Source organism: Lipophrys pholis (genome assembly GCF_963383615.2).
Source record: "Lipophrys pholis genome assembly, chromosome: 22".
Lineage (NCBI taxonomy): Eukaryota > Metazoa > Chordata > Actinopteri > Blenniiformes > Blenniidae > Lipophrys > Lipophrys pholis.
In genome coordinates, this window is record NC_137644.1 from 1480126 (window position 1) to 1505341 (window position 25216).

Sequence of the window (25216 nt, forward strand, 5' to 3'; positions counted from 1 at the left end):
CTGGTTGAAAGTCTCATTTTGAATTGGCAGGATTAAATCTATGTTTCATCCTTTGCTGGATTTATTTCATTGTTTCTACACGTATTGCTATAATGGGCTCCCTTTGATACCAGGTGTCAGAGTCAGTTCAGGTTTGAAGGGATACTTTCTGCAATAATTAGAAAATACTCAGTCAGAAGTAGTCATTACAGTATTTTCTGGATTATAAGTCACATTTTTAGTTGCTTGGTTGGTGATGTGAGTCGTATTAAAATATATAGGAGCATGCCATCTGGGAGAACAGACAGCAGCTCCAGTACCACCAACAAAAATCCACTAATACTGTATTCAACTGACAGAGCAACAATAACATACATGAATATTAGACTGAAAATAATTTGATATGCAGCCAGTCACACCTATTTTCCTTCTTTATGATGTTTTTTTTTTACAGATTCGATTTACAGTATGAAAAATATAGTATACTGAAAAAACAACCAACATTAATCCCGTATCCAGAAACATGAGGATGTTTGTTTCTGTTGAAGAATGTGTTGACGACTTACACCTCCAGGAAAACTCGTGATATCTTGATAACAACGTCTTTCTTTTTCATGTTTGTGCAAAAATGGTTCCAAAACAACATAAAACCCTGAATAATGGATTGGATCTGGTCTGTGGTGGGCCGAGAGGATTCTCATTACTGTGTGGCGAGTAAAACCAAGCAGGACCCGACTCTTCACTGCACCTCATTCCTGAATAATCTGTACGTCTCTCCAGACTAAATAAGTGATTTTACTCTGTCCAACAACTTCTGTCTATTCACACAGACCCACATTGGAGTTGTTTGAAATGGCAGTCAGATAGACCTTAAATTCTTCAGAGCTCTTTCTGCCTGTTCAGAAGAAGTACACTCTTCTTGAGGGTAGCGATATACCACCTAGTGAGGGTGTCTCTGTGATCCTGGTCGGTGGGGTATTATCGTCTTGTCGAGCCAATGGATTTAAGCGATGGTTAGTAATTTAGTAGTCAGTTTTCAGTTTTTAAAAAGTGAAAGATACCAAGACATTCATGTTTCCTTTTACTTTCTCAAGTCTCGATTGTGAGTACTCAAGCAAATAACTGAGCGAAATCCTGTCGGGAGCCGAGTGTCGGTAGGCTGTAACTGGAGTCCATCCAACAAAAGGTATCGTCAGAGCAGCTGAATGAGGGACTACAGAAAACACCTCGACTGTGAATGTTCAGATGATCATTTCTGGTCTTTTCCTTGACTGTTCGCCTGCCATTTTTAATCTGTCTATCCTGTTAACCAACCGACCAAGCATTAAAAGTTAAGGAAGAGATGCTACAGACGAACACCCCAACAAACATTTGGTCAAGAACAAGTCAAGAAAAACCTCAAGGGTCTCAAGTAAAGATTGTAGTAGGTTAACAAGAAGCATTGACTAGAAGCAGTGACTTGTGAATCCAGTGTATTTTTCATGACAAATGTCTGCACATGACCGTGTTCTGACCAACATATAACCCAACGTGTACCTGTACCTGTCCACGCAGGTTTGGGTTCACCTTCGATTCAGTAAACTCCTAAAAGATTGAAAGCTGTGATTTCCAAAGTGTTGACTTTGACCGAACGGAAAAGTCTTGAAGCGTGATCCCGCTGTCGGACGGCACCACTGAATGAGAGCAGAGCAGGCTTTGGCAGGAGGTGAGCTCGGAGACGGAGAACAGGAGGCTGTATTGAAGCTCTCACAGACCAAAGTCAAAGGTCAGGTCAGATTTTCCCATCTTCTGTCTGTAAACCGAGTCAAACTTGTCGTTCATGGACACCGTGAAGACGTCTTTCCAAAGACCCACGCGTCCTGCAGGAAGACATTTCAGACCATCAGAGGCACGTTCACCCAGCTCCTTCTCTTTTCCCCTCTTCTGAAACCATCATGTCTTACTTATGACCTGGGAGCTGCGCTGACTCACCGGCTGTGGTGGATATGAGACAGATCAGACTGATTCATGTCAGCTGTGTTTAACCTAAAGTAGACCAGACAGCACACTTGGATGCACTAAAAGAAAAAAAAAAACAGATGGAAAACCAGGGAAACTTCATACATAGAAATCAGACGAGGAGAGGGGGCACAAAATCAAAAATTAATAGAAACTCTGGAACAAATGTGACAACATGCGTATAAAACTCAAAAGGGGTGAAATTAAAATAGAATGAGTCTGTGGGTTCAGTTCACACTCAAATGTGTACAAAAACATATGAAGAAGATGAATATTGAAAAGTATACTTTTTCCAAAAAGCCTGATAAAGTTAGCTCCTAACACACACACACACACACACGCTAACAGCTACTCTTACTGCTAGCAGAGCTAGCATTAGCTACTTTGTCGTAAGTGTGCCAAAACCTAGGACTAAACGAAGTACCATAATAATAACTAGGATATACAATTCTGTTTATATTCTAGTTCAAATGATATGGTTGGAAAACAACATTTCTAGAGCCATTGTGATAAATCCACTGGAAACATTAGCGCACGGTGCTGTGAGGGAAAGCTGCATCTTCTCCAGCGTTGCCAGATCTGACTCACTCTTTCCAGCCCAAGTACATCATAAAACCCGCCCACTTCAATAAAGATGAACCCAAATCTCATTCTGTGTAGAAACTCATGTTAAAACCATAAAAGTAATAATAATAATAATCCTTACATAGCACTTTTTTCTAGGAGTCTCAAATCTCTTTATATTCCATTATTTATTCATTCTATACTCGATGGTGACAAACTCCGTATGTAACCAGAGCTGCCCTGGGGCAGACTGATGGAAGCGAGGCTGCTGATCTGTGCCATCAGCGCCTCCGACCACCACCAATAACTCACTCTCACAGGCAGTTTGGGGTTCAGTGTCTTGCCCAAGGACACTTCAGCATGTAGACAGGGGACGACCCATCTGCCAATCGAGCTATGCAGCCCACTATATGCATAATAAAGAACACGTCATTAAGACACAACTGCACTGAATAAACAAAGAAAAAAGGTAACACAAACACACTCCCCACGAAGCCCAATTGGGCGAAAACTGGCCCAATCTGGCAACACCAATCTTTTCCTCGAGAGGGGCATGGAGTGGGCATAGAGTAGGCATGGGGTATGCGTGGAGTAGGCATGGAGTAGGCGTGGAGTAGGCGTGGAGTAGGTGTGGAGTAGGCGTGGAGTAGGTGTGGAGTAGGCGTGGAGTAGGTGTGGAGTAGGTGTGGAGTAGGCGTGGAGTAGGTGTGGAGTAGGCGTGGAGTAGGCGTGGAGTAGGTGTGGAGTAGGTGTGGACAGACAGAAAACAGCCTGTTCTCAGTAGTTTACTCGAGGGACTTTTAGACTGGCTGAACTTGAAGAGCAAGGCTGGATTTGGAGAAATACACTGAATACAGTGTCGTTGGACCTCGGACATCTGAAACATGTGAAATTGTTGAAAAGCTGTATAATATGAGACCTTTAAAAAATGTGTTTTAACAAAAACTGTTATCACTTCCCCATTTATTCCTCAAGAATGACAGAAAAACTGTTAAAAAAGATATGTTAGGATAGTCTTTTCCTCTACCCTCTAACTCTCTGGCGCCCCCTACAAGGGAAACGCCCCACACTTGGTGGAACCAGTGGATTAAAAGAAGTTATTTTGTAATGGCTTGCACACTGAAAGGTTCTCTAAAAAGAGATGTGCGTGTTTTCTGTTTAAAAACAGGGTGAATTAGTGTGAAATCGATCCACATCATGGGACACCAACTGTGAAATCAGAAATTTGAGGACAGCAGATAAAAGAGCTGTTTTGAAGACACATTTTGCTGTGCAGAATCCAATCACCCACACATTTGCGGAGGATCCGCTGTAAACGAATGTCCCTCTGGGATTAAGAAAGTATTTTCTATTTGAGTTATCACCGAGCTGGCTCCTCTTTCTCCTCCTCCTCCTCCTCCTCCTCCTCCTCCTCCTCCTCCTCCTCCTCCTCACCCCTGCAGACGGACAGTGCCTCGGAGTTCCCACACTGCTCGATGAGCTGGTTGCAGCTCTCCACCAGCCCCTCCAGTTGGGCCTTGTCACAGGAAACACCCAGAAAGCGAGCCAGCTGCGCCACCAGGGTCCCTGGATCCTGCACAAAGTGGAGGCATGTCTTTAAATCTGCACTCAAGATACTCACTGAGTCCATATAATCTGTGTAGCACGTATGTGGGACACAGCAGGAGGGACATGTACAGTGCTGAACATACAATCTGTTAAATAAATATGTAGGTTATCAGTTGTGTGCACAGACATGTGAGTTAAAGTTTAACCCATGACTCTTTGCTCTGCAGGTCTGAATCTTCTGTGTCAATAAGTGATCCTTGAAACAGCTTTATTACAAGTGAGCTGGCACAAATTTCCAAATATAATATATAATATTCAAATCAACTTTTAAGATTTCTTTTGTTTGTTTGTTTTTGAGGGGAAAATGAGAAAAGTTGCTCAGGCTTTAATCCATCTCTTGCAAAAACAATTTTAAAAATTAGATGAGAAATATAATGAAGAAATGTTATATCGAGATAAACATACATAGAAAATGACAAAGATACTGAATTTAAATACTTTTTAAAAATATATTTACAGATAACTCCCTCATAAATGTACTAATTAAAAGCCAGCAGAAGCTAACAGCTAACATGATTAATAACACTTTCATCTTCCTTTCATGTGATAATCAGCTTTGACTGCAGCCACACTTAGATTTATTAATGTATTATGGTTTAATATGTTTACAGATTTGACAAAAGAAGATAATTAGTGAGACTGCCTTCTTTAATTTCCTTATTTTTAAAACTTCCTGCTCAAGCTAACTGGATTCTAAAATAACTTCATTTAGATGTTCAATTCCATTCAACTTTATTTATAAAGCACCAAACACAACACAGTCCTTTCTAGGAGGTTTTAACAGAGAAAAGAGAAAAACCCAACAAATCCTCATGAGCAGCAGATTAATTTGTGACTGTGGAAAGAAAAACTCCTCCAACAGGAAGAAACCTGTAGAAACCAGAGTCAGAGGTGGGGGGGGGGGGGGGGGGGGGGGGGGTAGAGGAGAGGAAAGGATAGGATAGACAGAGAGATAGATTGGGGGGGTACAAACCTTGGTTTGGGTGGGGAGAAAGAAACACACCCTGGTTCAGGTTAGGATACAGACCCTGATTCTGGGAGGAGGAGGTAGAGAGAAACAGTCCTAACTGTAGCTTTAATAAATAGAAAAGTCCTGAGTCCTTTGGGTTTTGTTCAGTATCGGATCAGAAAGTAGCTCAGTGGTCTCACTGATCACGGGCCCACACTCATTGGGCCAGTTTTAGTTTCCTATATCACAAATATAATTTAAATTCACATTTCTACTTGTGTTTATTTGCTTTATGTAAGAACAATATTCAGTCTGTCTCATCTCTATTTAGATCTTTACTTTAAGGTCTCATTTTCACATTTAAAGTAAGCTTTGAGAAATGAGCCAAAACATCAAAGCTATGGTAATCAGAGTATCCTCATATTAAATCCAAATATAATGTCCTCAGCTGGTTTTCTGAAATCTACAGATTGAATATCCTGGAGAGAGGAATCTTCTCTCATATGGAGAAAACCACAGGCACTCATGTGGCAGGCATAAATGATTCATTCTGAGAAGCTTTTTCTAGGAAAACCTTATCTGAACCGCAAAACATATCTGACTCTTGTAAACTGATAAAAACAGATGATGTAAAAAGAGACCTTTACACAGCAGAGATGGAACGGAAATATTCAAAGTAGATGTTTCAAAACCAGCTGCAGAGTTTTCTCCTGGAAGTCGCTGTTTTTTCTTCTTTAACTAACTTTAAAGAATCTACTAATTATAAGCAATAAATGAACAATTGATAGCAAGTAAGAAGTTTGATGTGACATATATGTGCCGACCTATTGGCTCTTAGTTTAACGTTTTCTCATCATGACTGAAGCTGCAGGGGTTTTAATGCCTATTTACATGGATTTCAGGTGAAAATGCTAAACTTTTGTTGTGTTTTGTTTGTCCGTTTATACAACAGTGGTGCTCGGAGCCACTGAAAACACAACTTTTAGGAAACGGCTCCGCAGGTGGAACCTTTTGAAAAAGGTTCAGGCTCCGTCTCCATGTAGTTGGTGGAAATAGTTTTACTGCACATGTGCACCGTGGTCATGCTAAATAGATCGTCTGCACATGCGCGAGTAGATTAACAATGACGGCGGCCCCCAGAGTGTCATGACTCCCAGTCCAGATCCTCCTGGGATTTGATAGTTTTATAGTTGAGAGTCACTCCCATTGTTTATATTTATAAGGGATCCACCAATACCACTTTTTTAAAGGACGAGTACAAGTAGGAATATTAACATTTAGCTACTTGCTAATGCCGAGTACCTATATGAATACTTGCCATAAAGCCTAATTCATCATCCATATGCAAACAATACGCAAAGGCTCTGCGTTGCTGCGAACCACCTCTTGCATGGACGCTCCATGCACTTCCTACAGCCTTGAAGGCTCCAGAATATGACTGCATCTTGTTGGAGAATTGATTTATATTGATTTAAAACTAACACATTTATGCTTTATATGCTAGTAAAGCTGTAAAGGGATCTTAGGTAATATTAGGGTCAGAGGCATTAGCCCCCTTTAGGTGCAGTCTGCGAAGGGTTAATACTATAGAAGAAGCTGCTGAGGCTCACTATGGTCACGCAGTGGAAAACTAACAGCCTGCTGCTGCATTGCTCAAAATCAGATATGAAAGCTAACCTACACAATATCATCAACACAAAAGAAGTTATTCTTTTCAGAGAAGATAAAAACACGTGGCTGTAATTGTGATTAAGTTGCTGGTGTTATTCAAAGTGTCTTTCGCCCTGTTGATATGTTGGTAAAACATAATTTACAGCCTGTCTTAGGGGCCTTTCCCACTGGGATAGTCTGAGACTCGGTTCACTTGGGAGGGGAGCTGAGAATTCTCACACCATCATTTGTTTCGGTTTACTTCCCAGCAGCACTTTGGGACCGGATCAAACCGCCTGGAAAATATCACGCAATTACAACAGCTACTCGTTCGGGGCCCGAAACAAACATTGACCAGAGGAAGTAATAAAGAAGCACGGCTCAGTGATTGGTCCGCACCGGAAGCAGAAGTCCTGCCGCTTTAGCCAGCGGTGGCTAGGCTCCACCTCTGCCGGCCAGATATTTTCAAACTTTTTCTTTCTGCCTCTTCTTTTTCTGACTCGTGCGGTTAGTTTTATTTGTTTATTACCCAGAATGCATTGCACTCTACGTCACATCCTCTCACCCCATCCTCTCACCCCATCCTCTCACCCCGCCCACTGTAACGATCGTTTGCATGAAAACTGAGATCCATGTTTTCAAGGGGACCAGTGATCATTTGTTAGATCTCGTTCAGAGATCAGGGGAGCTTTCAAAGACACCCAAACGAAATGTTCTTTCTTGAACTTACTTACTTACTTTTGTCATTCTCATTAATATCAAAAAATTTCCAAACCATGAACATCTTACTTACTTACAAAGGCTTCTTATACTGCATTTCTGCATGGTAACATGGTTTTTGTAGCCATGAAGTTATTGAGGGGTGGATTGAGTCAGACCAGCACTAGTGAAGGCTGAGGTCTGAAATGCACGGCCGCCACTGGATTATACAATATTAATTCATCAGCAATATAAATGGACGGCACTGTGATCGGTCAGTTTCACTTTATTCCAGCAGAAACGTTTCAGGCTGAACTTCCTCGCTGATCTTCTTTTAGTTTAGATTTTCCATCCAGTTGTTTTGAGGCTGAGTTTCTCTTGTGAGAGTTTTTTTTGTGTTGGATTATTAATTCATCACTGCGACGGTACAAGTAGTTCTGCGATCTATAAATTCATGTTCCTGCAGTTCTGTCAGGTGTGATCATCAACATCATTATTCCAGATTAACCCTCGTGGAGATAAACAGACCTGGAACAAGTCAAGAATAAAAACCTCCTCAAAGCATCAGAGACCAGGATTTATTTTATTATGTTAAAAAGATCTCTAAATTAATTTCTCATCTCCGCTCCGCTGCAGCTCAGCGCTGAACCTGCCCACCAATCACCATCAACCAGGGTTAATCCTTGAAGTTATCTCGATAAGAGAAAATCCAGCGTCGTAGTACAGACCTCTGGATAAACTCTGTGTCTCCAGTTGCATCTAAATGGGGGTAGGCGGATATTTACATCACAATTTGTGATGTCACGTTTTTTTCCAGGATTCTGATTGGCTATCATGGCTTCATGCTTCTCATTACACTGCCCCCTACAGGTCTGGCTGCTCATAGCACCTCTGAACCAGGTGTATATCTGGGTCCGTGTCAATGAAGATTTCTTTTTAAACGTTTTTAAATGGGAAATATCCATTTGTGTAAAACCTGGGTACGTGTAAACGTGGCCCGAGTGTGTCACGTCCCTGTCTGCATCTGCCCCTGTTTGTCTCACCTCTCGTTTTAATGTGTCCTATCGTCTTCTTACCCTGCTGAGCACTCATGTGCAGCACCTGTGGTCTCCCTGCCTTCCCTGTGTATTTAAACCCCTCTCCCTCTGTTGGCTCGTCTGGTCATTTCTAATCTCCCTGCATTATGTTTGCCACTTGTTTGGATTTTTACCCTCTGGAGTATTTTCTGAATAAAAAGTGTTTTTATGGAAGTTTGAGTCTGTGTTTGGGTTCATCCTTGCACGTCGTGGTTTTGTTTGTTGTGTTGATTTTATCTTGAATACTGATGAAACGGCAGTTTTTACCACTTTACACCAAACAAGATTCATCTGCTTAACCTTTAAAATGATGACAAATTGCTCATAAAGTTTACTTATAGTTTAACTATAACCAAACCGTATCATTTAATCATTTTTGTGTTAAACAATTACAACTGAAATGATAGATAGAATGTTATTAGATTATATTATTACCATTTACCATCAGGACCAGATTCTATTTATGAGTCTGTGTAGAGAAACAACAATACCTTGTACATGTCTTCATATTTCAAGAAGAGCACATTGCAGTCCATGCGATGTTCCCAAAACTCCTGAACGTGTTCAAACCAGGAGCCGTATCCCACTGAGGAAGAAAAGGAGGAGCATTGTTCCACATGTTTTCAGATGACGTCATGAAGTTTTACAGAATATCTGATCCTGAGGAACTCGCTACACGAATTACTCCAGAACAGGAGAAAAGTCAGGAGGTCTAGAAACCTTCGAACTTACACTTGTCGTTCATGAAGCGCCGGCAGAACTCCTGGAAGGTTCCCCGGTAACTCATGGTCCTGAGCGAGCGGTGAAACTGGTAGTAGGACACCACCAGGTCCTTTGGGTTTCGAGCCATGTAGATCACCTACAACAGAATCACATCTGTACTTGGGGGCTGGATCAGCTACGGGAGCTTTGTACAGCACTGCGGCCCAAACTGCTGAAATGATCACACTTCTGATTCTGTAGTGTTATGGCCCTTTTCCACTAGAACCTACTCGGCCTGACTCGACTCAGCCCGCCTCACCTCTTAGGCTTTTCCATTACGTATCAGAACCAGATAGATCTCTTGGCACGCTTGACTTGTCCCCCATTCACCTCATGAAATCCTATTGTAGCCATAACCCAGTTATTCATAATACAATGCAAATCTGGAGGCAAATAGCAAAAGAATTCAAACAGGGCCTTGTCCTTTATGACGCCTATTCCAGCTAACCCAGCACTAAAACCTATAACTACTGATGCTACATTTGATCGCTGGAAAGAAATGGGGCTACGCAGAGTTGGAGATTTATGTCTTCAGGGAAGATTTGGTTCATTCCATCAACTTAAAGAAAAATACAATTTAGTTGCAAGTGACTTTTTTAGGAATCTAGAAATAAGGAGTTTTGTAAAATCTCATATCCAAGAGGATAAGTTAGATCAGCGTCTGCTCGACTGTGTTACTGAAAAACACCCAGTCTCATTCATTTACGATAATCTACAGGCATCTTGTCAGATTGATGTGGGTAAAATAAAGTCAAAGTCTTTTAAAGGCTTTTTGTGTATTTGTTATTTATTTTTTGTTAATGTCTCACATGTCTGTCTATGTTTGTGCCTTTTTCTTTTATGTTCAGTTTTGGCAAAACAAAGCTATAACATCATTGGATCCAATACGTAACTGTTCCTCGGCTTCTTAATGAAAACATTTTGAAACGTGTTAGTACCAAATACCAGGTACTTTGGTAGTACCTCCTCGCCCAAGGTTCCAAGCAAGCTGAGGCGAGTAGACAATGTGGTGTCGGCAGACAGCAGGCCACTGATTGGCCGGTGGGTGAGGACACAGATCTGTCAGGAGAGCGGTTTGTTCAACCTGCCATTTTTAAAACCCAGTCACCACAAAAACGCTTCACGAACTGAGCTGGATGAACAGAGATCAACCCAGAGGAGCGCGAGGGGCAGACATCTCTTCTAGTGGCTGACCAGAGGATTCAGCGGGAGGGAGACGGTGCACCCAGCTACGATCAGGAGGTCACCGGTGTTTCGGATTAACTGGTTTCCTTGTTAACTGGTGACTAACTTCCTCAAGCGTCATGTGCCACGTCATATATTAAAAACCTGACCGAAATCCATAGCTGTTCTGGCGAATGCCATTTAACTGCATTTCCATTCAAGTTTAAAGTATAAAACTGTTGTTTCACAATAAAGGTTGATGACAGTAGTGATCCACAATTTGCAATAATAATTTGAGCTGATATCCAACACAACGCTGTAACTCCACCCTTCAGATGGATGCACGCTCCGCAACAAGGGATACAGATTCTATCGGGGGTGATCACTTTTATGCATGATGGGGAATAGCTCTGGCAACTCTGCCCACACCGAGGTAGCACCATATGTTTATGGAAAATGGTTGAAACCGAAGTGAGGCGAGGCGAGTAGTGATAAAAGTGTGTCATGGAAAAGCACCATAAGAGAAGCTGTGAACTCCAGACATTGAGCTCCTGTCTTTGTCTCTCTGTCCCTTTTACCTCCTCAGAGAACTTCTCCAACTCTTTCCTGTCCTTGTTAACATTCACCCTAACACTCACCCCCCTTTAGCAACCGACCACATCACAGCAGCTCCCTGGACAAGTTTGATCAATACTCCTCTGACTCCTCCAATACATTCTTGGAGATTTTAATCACTGCGATCCTGAAAAATCCCTGAAAGGCTTTAAATGGTATATGTTATGCTCCACCCACCAGTAGAAGACACTTGATAGATGCAATGGTTCCATCCCCTTCCTTTCCCAGGCTCAGGTGATCGCCTCACCATCCTGCTTGCTCCCTGCCTACACCCAAGTCATCAGGAAAATCAAGAATGTGACCAAGACCATAAGCCAGTAGACCGGTGAGAGCATAACCACTTACCAGAGATGTTTCGAGTCCATTAACTGGAGCACCTTCCTTTCCTCCTCTGATGACCTCAATGAACAAGTGGAGGTAGTTTCATCATACATCAACTTCTATGAGGAATTATCATGCCCTCCAAGATTCTCACCATCTTGCCTAATAATAAACCCTGGGTCACCAAGGAACTAAAGTCCATCATGAATAAGAAGAAACAGATCTTCTGTGGGACAGTGAGGCAGAGGAAAGCGGTCAAGCGGGCCATCAGGATTACCAAGCTCAACTGCAAGAACAAGAGTGGAGGAGAATTGTTCTCATGGAAACTTCTGATCAGCTTGGCAGCGCCTGAAGAGACTGCTCGCTGTGGACTCGACCACCAACAGCAACCCGGTTCTCATCCCTGGCAGCACCCCAGCATCTCTCCCCAATTAACTTAATCCCTGTCATTCCAGATTAGAGCCCAACTCCACCCAGCTCGCGGACATCAGCTCAATCCTGAAACCTGGTGACCCCCGCATCAACTCCGTCCCCACAGACATAGCAGGATCCCTTCAGAGGTCGAAGGCCAACAGCACACCTGGTGCTGATAACGTCAGTGGCTGGGTCCTCAGACACTGTGCCCAACAGTTAGTGTTTTCCAGAACCTGTTCCAGATCTCCATTGGCACTAGAATGGTCCCCAAGTGGTGGAAACACTCCACTCCCATCCCAAATCCCAAGAGGAGCCTCCATAACCTTGAACAACGTCCGCCCAGTGCCACTCTCCTCCCCGGTGATGAAAGGATGGAGATGCTTATCAAACAACATATTGTCGGGCAGGTTAGCAGTTATTTAATAGTTATTTAATGGACCCATTCTGTTGTTATTGTTGCTGTGTTATTGTGTTATTGTTGTCTTTGTAGTCGATGTTATTGTATTCGTGCTCCGGAGCAGCGTAATGTCAGTGAGTGACGTCAGTTAACGTGTTGTTAGTTGGTTGTTAAATGGTGCTCATGGTTCACTGTGTGGACAGGCCAGCTCGCTGTTCTGTACCCGACCTAGAGACCAGAACCCAACCAAAACTTTGGACTCTGATGTATACAGCTGTTAAAACTCTGTATTCACCTGTTGAGTTCACTAAAGTTCCTGAACGAACATTCCTTGTTGTGTGAAGTACTTTCCACCCACACTAAGAAGACGGCGCTAAACTCACCAACAAGGCTGAAAGCACAACAACATTCTCACCCTGATCAACTCACAGCTCAACCCAAACCAATTTGTATAGCAAAGGAACAGAGATGATGATGATGCCAAAGACTTCATCATCAACACATTCACAAACACCTGGAGCTTCCAAACACATCAACCAGGCTGCTGTTTGCAGACGTCTCCTCCACCTTTAACACTTACAGAGAGACTCCACCAGAACTTCAACACGAGCAGTCAGCTCACACTCTGGATCTTAGACTTTCTCACTATTAGAACCCGACAGGTCCATAATAACAACAACCTCTCTGACCTCCTCACTACCTCCACAGGGTTGCACGTTCTCTCCACTGCTCTTCATACTGATGAGTGTGGATCCAAACAACCTAACTGTCACCTGGTGAAGTTTGCTGATGACACAGTTCTCCTGTCCTTCCTGTCTTCCCCCGTCTTTTTCACAGTGATGTACCTCAACTTCCACTTTCTCACAAAGCAGGATATCACTACATCCCATTGGACCCATTTAAAGTGAAGGGACTGCCTCAAAACTGCAAAACCATCAACAGCAAAGAGAAACACTCCAAAAATATCCAATAATGTCACTGGTATTCTTTCACCTGTCCCCCCCTGATCACCAGGTAAACACTTATACAATATATAAAAGGTTCTTTCAGGAATAAAATTCAATAACTTCACTCTAATGTACTGTAGACCAGTGAAACTCTGCCCAACCATCACGGTTCGCGCTCTCGCCTCACAGCAAGAAGGTCGTGGGTTGAAATCCAGCTGGAGCCTTTCTGTGTGGAGTTTACATGTTCTCCCTGCATGTGTGTGGGTTTCCTCCGGGTACTCCGGTTTCCTCCCACATTCCTAAAAAACATGCACTGGGGGTACCTGAGCAAGACTCCCGGTCCCCCCCCCCCCGAGCGCTGCTCAGTACAGCTGCTACCGAGGGGTAAATCGGTAAGAAAGAAATCTCGTCATTTCACTACATGTTAGTGACTGTGGTGGTTAACACTGTATGTGACAAACAAATAATAAATAAAATAAGAAAATGTGTCCTGCTGATCATACTACAGCGATTAGACTAGATTAGCTATTAGCTATTTATTAACAAAATAAATTTTTCATAACTTTAAGGATGGAAAAGAGCCATTGTTTGTGTGTTGATAACATTTCATGTAAGAGTTATTGATGCCAGAAGAGTGTCAGCTCAAACTAAAAAGAAAGTTTTTCTCTCATTGTCACGACCACATTTCTTATTCGATCTTTTATTGAAGATCAAAACGTCGCTATAGGTCTTCTGCTTCATATAACATAAATGAGTCTCCCTATCCGGGTTTTTACAAAAATGGATATTTGTCCCTCTATGGTTGCAAAAGAATGTTCATTGAGATGGATTGCGTATTCACCTGGTTCAGAGCTAGTATGAGCAGCCAAACCTGTAGGGGGCAGTGTAACGAGGAGCATGAAGACATGATAGCCAATCAGAATCCTGAAAAAACACGAATTCAAAAATTGTGACATAAATCTCTGCCTATTCCCCTTTAGATGCAAACGGGGAGTTTTTCTAAATCTCCACTGTGGCTGGAGTTTTCAGGAATCATTGTTTGTGGTGACTCGTAGCTGGATTCATGTGTAAAGGTAAGGCTGAAACGCAGAGAAGTATCACCATTTCTAAATACCCGGGTATGTGTAAACATGGCTTTAGACTGAATGAAAGTTTACTACCTCTCAGAGAAACAAGAAATATTTCACCTTTGACACGTTACAAATTGTGGTGACTTATACGTTCAGAATTTTCATTAAATGTCACAAAATGATGTAGCTTGACTGCAGGAATAGAAACGATCCTGTCAACCTCCATCAAAATCCTACGTGTCCTTTCTTTTGCTTCTAGCTCATCAACTTTAGGGACTAAATGTACCTTTGCTGCCGTATACATCCCACCTGTCAGCTGATGCGTTCACAGATGTTATTGTATTTTATATATGGAAAGACCTAAACTAGCAACTGCCATAGTATATAGAAAGGTCCTGTGGGTGTCTCAGTCTGTCTGCACACTGACCTTTCCCTCTCCGTTGTGCATGGCTGCAGGGAGGAACCGGTAAGGAAGATGACTTTTGATCAGGCGAGGAGAAGTCAGTTCCTGTGAGAACAGCAAAGACAAATCAGCTCTTTTCCACTTTGCTCAGATGATTGAACAAGGACTTGTCATGATAATGCAGTCAGAGTAGATTCATTCATTACAGGAGCATTCTTTTGGAGGCAGACATCACCAAACCTCACCATTGGGGTCAATGAATGGTACTGGGAAACTTTAACATTTGTGATCCAAACACAATCAGAAGGAATCATTTGTGGATTTAATCAAGAAATGCAGAAAATAGACTGTTTTCCCCCAAATCGTACCAATCTTGTCAGTCACAAAGTACTCAGGTTTCACACTAAGAGATACAAGGTAATTCTTCCTTTATACGATAAGAGACAAAGATCCATCGCAGGCTGCAACTTTCTCTTCTGTTAGAAAAAGTTCTTTCTGGTATTGTAGTGCATTACAGATGTGTAATCTTCATAGGCTGTGTAGTCAGGTCAGTCTGCACTTCCTCAGTCGAAGGGCAGACTCATCTTATCGATGCTCACCACCTAAAACTATTTTTAAACGCAGCTCTTGTTTCCTTCTCTCTATAAAAAGCTGAACTGTTGAAAGAAGATTTGGACAACTCTGGGACATCCTTAGATCAGGGTTGTACTATGGCTTGTCTCTCTAGCTGCAAGAATGTTATTAAAATATTTTTTAGATCCTCTCATTTCCCATCACATGAAAGTTTTTGTTTGAGGTATTAGATCAGTATTGGTATTGTCGATAACAGCATTGGTTTTACTTGTTCCTGTATGGTGAGCAAAATCATTGATATCATACATCACTAACAAACGGTGTCTCTACTGGGACAAAAGGCAGTTCGGCCCACTTCTCCATCACTGTACCTGTATGATGTCCAGCCCGGGTTGAGGGTATTCCAGCACCGGCAGCTGCTCATCAATGTTCATCAGGCCGATCTCATCGGGGTCGGCCCCCTGACTCACGAGATACACAACCTCCTGAAGTAGACTGGTGCCTGCGATGGTGGAGACGAAACGGAGAGTCAGAGGTACTTACATGTGGACATGGAGGATTAAATGTCATTTATATACTGTATGGGAGGTTTTGTGTAACTTCTAATACAGAAAATATGGTACCTAAATTACAATCGAACCCTTCATAACACAGAATCCCAATGAGGCCATAAATCAATGTTTTGTAAAAACACTTTGGTAACTATGCTGAATTAAAGTCTGAATAGTTTATTTTTTTACATAAGGTTGCTAAAAATAAAACCTTATCTATTTGATCTTGTTGATATTTGTGTGTTTCACTCAGCAGCAGGATCCATTACAGCTGTTTTGGAGGACTGGTTTGCCAAATGAAGTCAGAGGGCAGAGCCCTGAATAATAACACATTTACAACAGACAGAGTGTCTCTGAGGGACTGTGGGTCTGAGCTGCCTCCAGCTGACTGTGAAATCAATCAAATTTCCATAAAAAGTACGATTTTTGTCAGCTATCCCAACAAAGTTGTCTTTTTTTATTTATCATACTCTATTATCGGGTTTTCTGAGAAAACTTTCAAGTCACAAGTACCACTGGTGAAATAACTGCACTCATGAAAGAGTTCTCCTCTGATTTGTACATGATAGAAGTACAGGTTAGAAAACTATGAAGCTGGTGACTGCTGAGGATTTCTGAGTCAAAACACTATGAAGAAAACTGAAAATCAAGAGTAAGGTTCATATATCAGTGCTGCTTTTGCACTGAAAGTTAGTTTATTTCATTTGGGAGCATAAGTTTAGAAATATGATAATTTAATCTCATCTAAAACGCTCAAATGATCCCTAAATAACCAAATACTGACATTTCAGGCAGCTACTTTCTTAATATAACAACATGGTGGAATTGTACCAACCAAAAGTACAATACTTTGCCAGTAATGTAACAAAATAGTTTCGCAGCCATAACAACATAACAAATAAACAGCCTCAAAATGGCTAAAATGACCAGCTAATGTCTTTAAATGAGCTGAAACAGGTGAAATCACAGACAAAAAACAGCTTTAAAATTGCAAAAAACAACAACAAACAAAGTGTTCAACTAACCATCTAAAACCACCTTTGAAACAAATGACAAACTAAGACTAACTTAAAAGTAGCAAAAATGTCCAACTAAAAATAATTTTGAAATGGTTAAACTGGCCTGCTAGAAAAGATACGAAATGGCCAGAATAACCAGATCATTCTACATTATAAAAGTCTAAAACTGTAAAAAACTCTAAATGATTTCAAACTCAAACAAAAAGCAAAAGTAGAGATGCTGCAGACTCAGTTGTGTTAATTTTAGGCTCAACCTGCTGGAATCTCTGTTTCTAAACCCGACTAACTCATGATTCATTATTCGTGGTGAAGTTTGCAGGAGGAAGATGCTCTTATTCAAGAAGTCGTGGCAAAAACTGCTGAAAACTACTGGAAGTTTGTAAGTTTCCTGCTGCTTACAGCTGCTGAGGCACCATAACTGCCGTGGTTACAGGTTATTGTTAATGCCACTGAGAGTGTGAAATCTTTGATTCGCAGTGAGTTAGTTAAGATGCTTCTTAAGATTAAACAAGGGTTCTTTGGATTTGTGATATGGATGATGCTAAATTCCCCCTTCCTGCAGGAAGGTTCTTAATGGGTGCAGTGTGATCTGGGTGACGGTGCTCAGACTGACACCCCCACCACCCGGGAACAGAGAAGAGGGAGAAGACGGATGGAGGGATGATGCTAAAGCTAACAGTTGGCCTGGTGAGAGACAGCAGCTCTGCTTTCCCAACACAGAAGTAGAGAACTTCTCCTCAAGCTCAACTGCAAGAACAAGAGTGGAGGAGAATTGTTCTCAGGGAAACTTCTGATCAGCTGGGCAGAGCCTGATGAGAATGCTCGCTGTGGACTCGACCACCAACAGCAACCCGGTTCTCATCCCTGGCAGCACCCCAGCATCTCTCCCCAATTATCTTAATCCCTGTCATTCCAGATTAGAGCCCAACTCCACCCAGCTCGCGGACATCAGCTCGATCCTGAAACCTGGTGACCCCCGCATCAACTCAAGACTGGAGAGGAATACAAATACTTGGGTACTATCTTTGACAACCAACTGAGGTTCTCCTCCAATGCGGAGAGGTTCCTAGGAAGCGTCACTAGAGGATGTACCTACTCAGAAAACTGAACTCCCTTTCTGTCAGCAACAACCCTCCATCACCTGATCACCCTACCGGACAGAAACCACCTGCTCAACATTGTGACGGTGTGTGATAAGATGATTGGACTTCCTGCTCACCACCTGAGCACCATGTACGAGCTGCAGGCATGCGGCCTGTCTCGTCGTATCCTCACTGACTCAACACACACTCTGTTTGTGGAATATTGTCTCATGTGCAATTTCACTATGTCCTCATCTGCAATAACAACTTTTACTTCTGATTTTTACTTCTAATTCCACAGTTTTAATTGCTGCTGATTAATATACTTGCTGTGTTTTTATTCTTTTATTTTTCCTTCATTGTATCTTTATTGTTGCACATAATCTGCTGTTTTCCATTTCCTACACTTATATAGACACTGCTGGATTAACGATCTGTACTGCTCCTGGCAGCAGGCCTGCCACTGCTCTTGTCCACCCACCTTTTGTTTGTGTATTTTTGTCTCTTACTCTTTAATAGTGTGCCGCTCTTTGGCCAACGTATTGCCCCACGGAGATATATAAAGTTTTTTCTGATTCTGAATAACTGTAATTGGACGAACGGACAGGCAAACAGATGGACAGACGGACAGACCAGCTTTATTTATATAGCACTTTAAAACAGCTGTGGCTGAAGCCAAAGTGCTTCACATAGTAGACTAGTAGTAATTACAATAACAGAGTAAGCAATAAAACAGTAGAATACAGTAAAACAAATGATAAAATAGATAGAACACATGATGGAATGGAATAACAAATAAGGAGATCAGACAAATAAATAAAAATAACTTCCATGTGTTAAATAATAACATTTTTCACATGAAAAACAACCACAGATGAAACAAACTGAGTTAGTGTCAAATTGGTGTCAAATAGTAAAGAAGCTTTCTCCGATGGTGAACTTCAATATATTTATCCAGCCAACCTCGTGGCCCTCGCCTCCTCACAGAGCTTCAGCCAAACTGTCCACCACCCAAGATGAGTACAACATTTGGATGGAGTCTGCTACTCTGATGACACAATTTGATCCACCGCCGACATCCAGAGCCTCTTTTTTACAAGGGTTTCCTGTAAACTGCTGTCATGCACCACCACCAGAGGACGATTCTGATGAAGACGGAAGAAAACAGTCGAAACATGTCAAAGGTATGTTGTGAAGACTTTCCTGAAAAGACGGAAGCTAAATACTTAATCTGTTGGCTGACTGGTCCTCGTCATGAGGAGCAAGTATGATGAGTTAAGTCATTCAAACATCAGATTTATCTTCAGTTAAACTGGTGTGTGTGCATCATGAAGCCACCTTGAGCGTCCTCATCTGGAGGTTGTTGTTGATTCATAGTGAGCACGCTGCAGATCGCAATGCATTGTGGGGGTTCAGTGCCTCCAGGGAGTCTTAACTGAGCGTGAGGCTGCTGTCAAAACAACTTGATAGCCGCCTTTGTGATGATAGTCCAGCTACATATCTCCCGCCCCCTTCCTGGTAAAACAAGCTGGGCAGCCAATAGCACGGGAGCTCTGCAGCAGCATGCGGCTGTGCACGTGCTCCTGTCCCTCTGCAACAGAGGAGGACAAACACAGGGTGCGTAGGGACTCATTCACACACTGACACATTTGTCTCCTTCCACAGAGATAAAAAGTGACATTAATAAACTATACTGAGAAACTGAGCCTGGCAGACGACTGCAACCAAGACGGTGCGTGAATGTGAAGGAGCTTTCAACTCTCCTCTCCAGTGACCTTCACTGTATCTCTAATTCTTATCCTCAGAATAAAACTGTCCATATTTCAGATGGCATGTATTTGTTATGTAACTTCCACGGAACTGACACAGAACTGATAATACGGTACCTAGGAGGGTATAAGCTCTGGGCGTAGGTAAGAGGCAGACTGGGAGCTTGGAAAAAAACCTTATAACGGGTAACATGACCACCTTTAAAATAGTGAAAACAGCTGAAAAGACCAGCTAAAAATAGTTTTTAAAAATAGCTAAAACTGCTAAAATAGCCACCTAAAAATGGCTTTAAATGAGTTTTAAGAGCTCATATGTCTTTAAATGGGCAAAAACAGCCAAAGTGACCAGCTAAAAACTGTTTTAAAAGAGGTAACGCTGCTGAAAGGCCCTGGTCAAACAAGCACTCGTCAAACAAGCCTAAAAATAGCTTAAATGACCAGCAAAACAAAAAAAAAGGAAAATAGCTCAAATTCCCCCAAACCGGCTGTCCACTGAATATCTGACATAAGTATGTAGGAAACATGACTCCACACTGACCCATCACACAGCCATCTCTTATTGCTGTCCATCGACTCGCACAGCTGCAGAAAAGTTGCATTTTTCGACCAATGATTTTCTAAAACATCTTAAAAATCTCAACGTCATTACAGTGAACACATAAAACCAAAACGCCATAACGGTCTGCAGCTGTCACTGCAAAAGGTGTAATTTGGGGTCATTCTGTGCTCCCTCAAACTGTCTCTGATGTGAAGGATATGGACCAAATGTCATCAGTGTCTGCAAGGCCCCTTCTACCTCTACAGCTCTATAGAGCAGCACAGGCCTCATGAGGAGGAGGACCAACATATAAAGGTTTGTTTGTTTTGTTGTCTTTGTTTGTTTGTTTGTTTGTTTTTTTAAAGACAGTTTTCTGTAAAAAGTGAAAACCAAACGCAGAAACCAAGAAGACAACCACAGGCAAAATCATATCAGCCAGAATATTAAGACCAGATGTTTAGGTAGGTTCTAATTTCAGTGCAAGACAACCCTGACCTCTCGAATGTCAAACTCTTGTAGACGCTTCATTTCTTCATCTCATCCAAGAACATGCCAGAACTGGGAATGTAATCTTGAAGGGTTCTTTAGTCGTGAGAACCAGTTGATACCAGCCTCACTGAGTGATAATGGACACCTCCACACCTCACAGAAGTCTCAACTGGCAGAAGTTCTCCAGAATCAAGTCACCATGCCCGAGACAGAACCTGAGGCTGATGCAATAACCATTGATGGATCAGCATTCATCAATGCCATCCCTTCATACCAGGCAGGAATAATCTGGGGGCAAGAAACTGTTCAGGAGCCAGAAACTGACAAGCTTGCACATTGGGGGTGGACGAGACACTGGGACGGTTAAGAGGACGACACCCCCACCAATAGCAGCATGTTGTCAGCAGTTGACCAAGTGAGGCTGCAACAGAGAATGCAAAGGCAGATGTAAATGCTACCGCCATGGACTTACATGTACTGTTCTCTGCAGCTGCATTTGTGAGAAGCAATAATAATTGTTACTGTTTACAGCGCAAGAATTTTTACTGCGACACAATTTCTGTTCCAGATACTTGAAGCGTGTCTTGTCCTTAAGATGCATAGTTAGTGGACGAGCCATCAGTGAGCAGCTGATGTATATTTTCCAGGCATGGTTTTGATTGTGACACAAACATGATCTCAGATCTCCTCCAGTCTCCGTCCATTTGTATTATTTATGTTATTAAAATCTGTTCCTTTCTCGTATATTTGTCTTTAATTTTTATGTTATTTTTGGCAGCCATCTTGAAAAAATGGCGACCATCTTGAATTCTCAAGTGCCTATTTAAGCTGCAAAGTCGTCATGATGGAAATCAGATATTTGATGACCAGTATTTGTGTTATTGTAAATGGAATTGGGAGTTTAATTGAGCAAATACAAGTCTTTCTATGAGAAAACTCCATTCTGCATTTTGGCAGCCATCTTGGATTTTTGTGTGGTAAATCAGATAGAATTTAAGACCATGCCCCAAAGAACAACTGTGCCCAGTTTGATGCTTGTATCACCAAATGCATGATTTTTCCATTAATCTGCCTCGCTAATTATTCATCACATGTCCCATGTGTTGAACTCATTCCTCCTTCAGGGAACAGAAGTTATAGACAACATTTAATTTGACACTCTGATCTGAAGCAGTATGTTCCAGGTTCCCTGTGTAATCCAGGACCTCCAGGAGCCCCGGGACCACAGCTTGTGAAACCAAATACAGCTCCGCTGGATCTCACTGAGGCAGGACCCGTCAGATCCTCATGTAAAAACATACAACTCCATGTTTGGACATTTGTTTTACTGTAAACAAGAAACAGTTTCAGTTGTTTTTTTAACTATTTTAACAGTACCTCTTTAGGTTCCCAGGGCGGCGAGTTTTCACTGCAGCTTTCTCCTCCAATCTGAAAGTTTTATTTGATCACTATTATGGGATCTAATGAGACGGTCCTGTTGTAGACCATCACACCTTTCTGTTCCAAACTGCAGTGTGCAGAGCTCAGAAGTCATCTGAGAGGAAGCAGCTCACTCTGGTACACTGGGGTTTAGTACAGGTACATTCACTCTGTGCTATGTAGCACACACACACACACACACACACACACACACACACACACACACACACACACACACACACACACACACACACACACACACACACACACACACACACACACACACACACACACACACACACACACACACACACACACACACACACACACGTACTGCACCCATCTGAATATTTCATTAATTCACTGAAGCATCACATTGCTCCCACTCAGTCCAAAGATTCCTGAAATCCTTCTTCCACTTTGTGAGCTTGTTTTATTTTTCTGCTGTGTTACAATACAACTTCAACCTTTTATCACAATATCCAATCACAGCTACTGTTACAGTAACTAAATCCCACTGGAATTACTGTGATTACAGGTTTTACTCCCAAATAATGAAGCATATCTGCAGTAGAATTGTATTGTAGCTACAGATTTAGTAATAAAAGAGGAATTTGCCTTTGTTGTGTTTTAAAGGGTCTTACAGTGTTTTTATTATGTGGTTTTCTGATGCTTAGTGTCAAAACTATAAATATAGGTGGTGAGGCTGGTGTCACAAAACAAGCACTTGATACTGCATTTATCAGCTCTGGGATATTTGAAGAGACGAATAACCAGAAGATTATTTTCATATTTTATGTTTTCAGTATTTTTTCATCTTTTTCTGAACACCAGCTTTGACTTAAATGTAATTTTAATATTTTATTCATGTGTATTATAAAATCCCGGCGAGCTCAGTAGGTAGAGCATGAGACTCTCAGTCTCAAGGTAGAGGGTTCATGTCCCCCGGCCAGCTCAGTAGGTAGAGCATGAGACTCTCAGTCTCTAGGTAGAGGGTTCATGTCCCACGCCGGGCGCCACCTTCCTGTGGGCTCTCCACCTTCCTGTGGGCTCTCCACCTTCCTGTGGGCTCTCCACCTTCCTGTGGGCTCTCCACCTTCCTGTGGGCTCTCCACCTGCAGGAAGGTTCTAATGGGTCAATGTGATCTGGGTGACGGTGCTCAGACTGACACCACCACCTCCCGGGAACGGAGAAGAGGGAGCAGATGGATGGATATTATAAAAGCATCTTTAAATTCTGTTTAAATTAACTTAAATTTGGTAATGACTCTCAGACACGGCAGTTTGATAAGCGGTCAATGAGAACCACTAAATCACATCATGTAATGTTTTTTGTTATTAATCCAGTTCTTGTCTCGACTTCTTCTGATTTATTATCTTTTTGACAATCATCTGTGAGAGATTTTGAATGGTACCAAGCTATTGGTCATTTTAGCCACTTTTAACTAAATAAATGTAAATATAACACAGTTTATCATTGCATGTGCTGTTAAGTTTTGGTCATTTCCAATAAAAATGGGGTTTATGATGCAATAATTAAATTGTGTGAGCTGCAGTTTCTGATATTTTATGATGTATGTTTAACCACTTTGGCTGTTTTAACCACTGCTTGACTTATTATAACTGTTTCATCTGTTATTTGTTGTTGTTTAGCTTTTCTTTAACCACACTTTTTAGTGTTTTGATTTTGCTTGGTGGTTTTAATCATTTTATGCCCGTTTGAGCCATTTCAGCTTTTTAGACACCTTCGCTGTTGTTTGGTGATATGATGCATAATTTAGTTAACACACTACTGTGCTATTTAAAAGTTGATTTAAAAGGTCAGATACGAGATGGGAGTGACATTAATAATCTGATTAAAATATCTATTGATTCAGTGAAGGCTCCAGGAAGACGTCCTCGGGGGGCTAATGCAGGCCCCTGCTCCTGTTTGGCGGATTGATTGTGAGCACTGGTTATCATATCCAGGTTTTAACATGTGGACGGTACTTGTCCCCAACAGTATTTATTAATGTCGCAGATTAGGAGCTCAAGTCACATGACCAGGCCCACCCAGGCCACAGCAGCGGCCCCGCATCCTGCACGTAAACACCAGAAACACTTCCACAACGGCGAGGAGACCACGCTGGATTAAACACGTGATCGATGTTGTTACGTCTGACTCATTCATCGGAGTCCGTCTGATTATGAAATCCAAGCTGCATCTCATAAAACCCGATAAAGGCCCGGACAGGAGCGATATAAACACAATCCGACCGAAGGAAACGAGCGAAATGAGGAATGAGAGGGATGCACGTTGTGGATCTGCTCAGTCTGCGTTATTTGTGTCATAAAAGTTATATATAGGGAGGTGAAGGCTGCAGAGGCGCTGCCGCAGGAGCGGGACGCGCCGTGCGTCGTGACGCAGCGCCTCGGTTACCTGACTTCGGGTAGGTGACGATCCAAATGTCGCTACTTCTGAGGGAGAAGTTGGCGATCTCCTCCATCTTCCCTCTGCAGAAGGGCGGCAACCGCACTCCATCAAACTCGAAGTATTTGCTCTCAAACTCGATCGGCGTGCTCGGCGTGTCTGCCTCGCTCTCGGCCATCCTCGAAACCAGCCGCCAGCGCACGGACAGGAGAAGGCACACACCCACGAGAACAGTTTGCCTTCCGAAGTGGAATCACAGGGGACGAAGGGTGAGGAGGATGCTGGTGGTCGCTTCTGCTCGGGTCGGGATGCTGCGAGTTGATCCGCAACAGCCAATCGCGCGGGGGAGAAGTGATGTCATGCGCGGTCACGAGCCCCAGCATCAGGACCACTCATCAGTGCGCGTACCCGCAAAGGTTGCGTGATTCACACTGTATTATTCATATCGGACCGGACCTGGCGCTGTAATCCTGGTCTGGTCCAGGTTTATACTTCTCTTCAGTGGCTCCCTGCAGATCTTTCTCTCATTCTGTTGAGTAGAAGGACTGGGACTGTGTGGAACAGTGAATTGATGAACTGTGAATGAACAAAACACAAACGTGGAAATCTCAGTAATGAACTGTGAAATCACATTTTGTTTTGATATGTTTCCAAATACAAAAAGCCATGGTGTGGGTATCTTTATAGCCACTTTAACCCCAAACCACTTCTCACACTCACTTTTGAATGGACGGAAACTCGACAGCATGT

General features: G+C 42.3%; 1 protein-coding gene across 1 annotated transcript; it reads right to left on the reverse strand.

The window, feature by feature from the left end:
• sult4a1 (sulfotransferase family 4A, member 1) lies at positions 1 to 24791 on the reverse strand. The gene is made up of 7 exons (XM_080492209.1): positions 24476 to 24791; positions 15561 to 15691; positions 14641 to 14721; positions 9256 to 9382; positions 9015 to 9109; positions 3976 to 4114; positions 1 to 1838 (listed from the first exon to the last, which is right to left on the reverse strand). Exons 1-7 carry the CDS (start codon positions 24642 to 24644, stop codon positions 1726 to 1728), a joined length of 855 nt encoding a protein of 284 aa, XP_080348335.1. The 5' UTR covers positions 24645 to 24791; the 3' UTR covers positions 1 to 1725.
• Between the last annotated feature and the right edge of the window lie 425 nt (positions 24792 to 25216).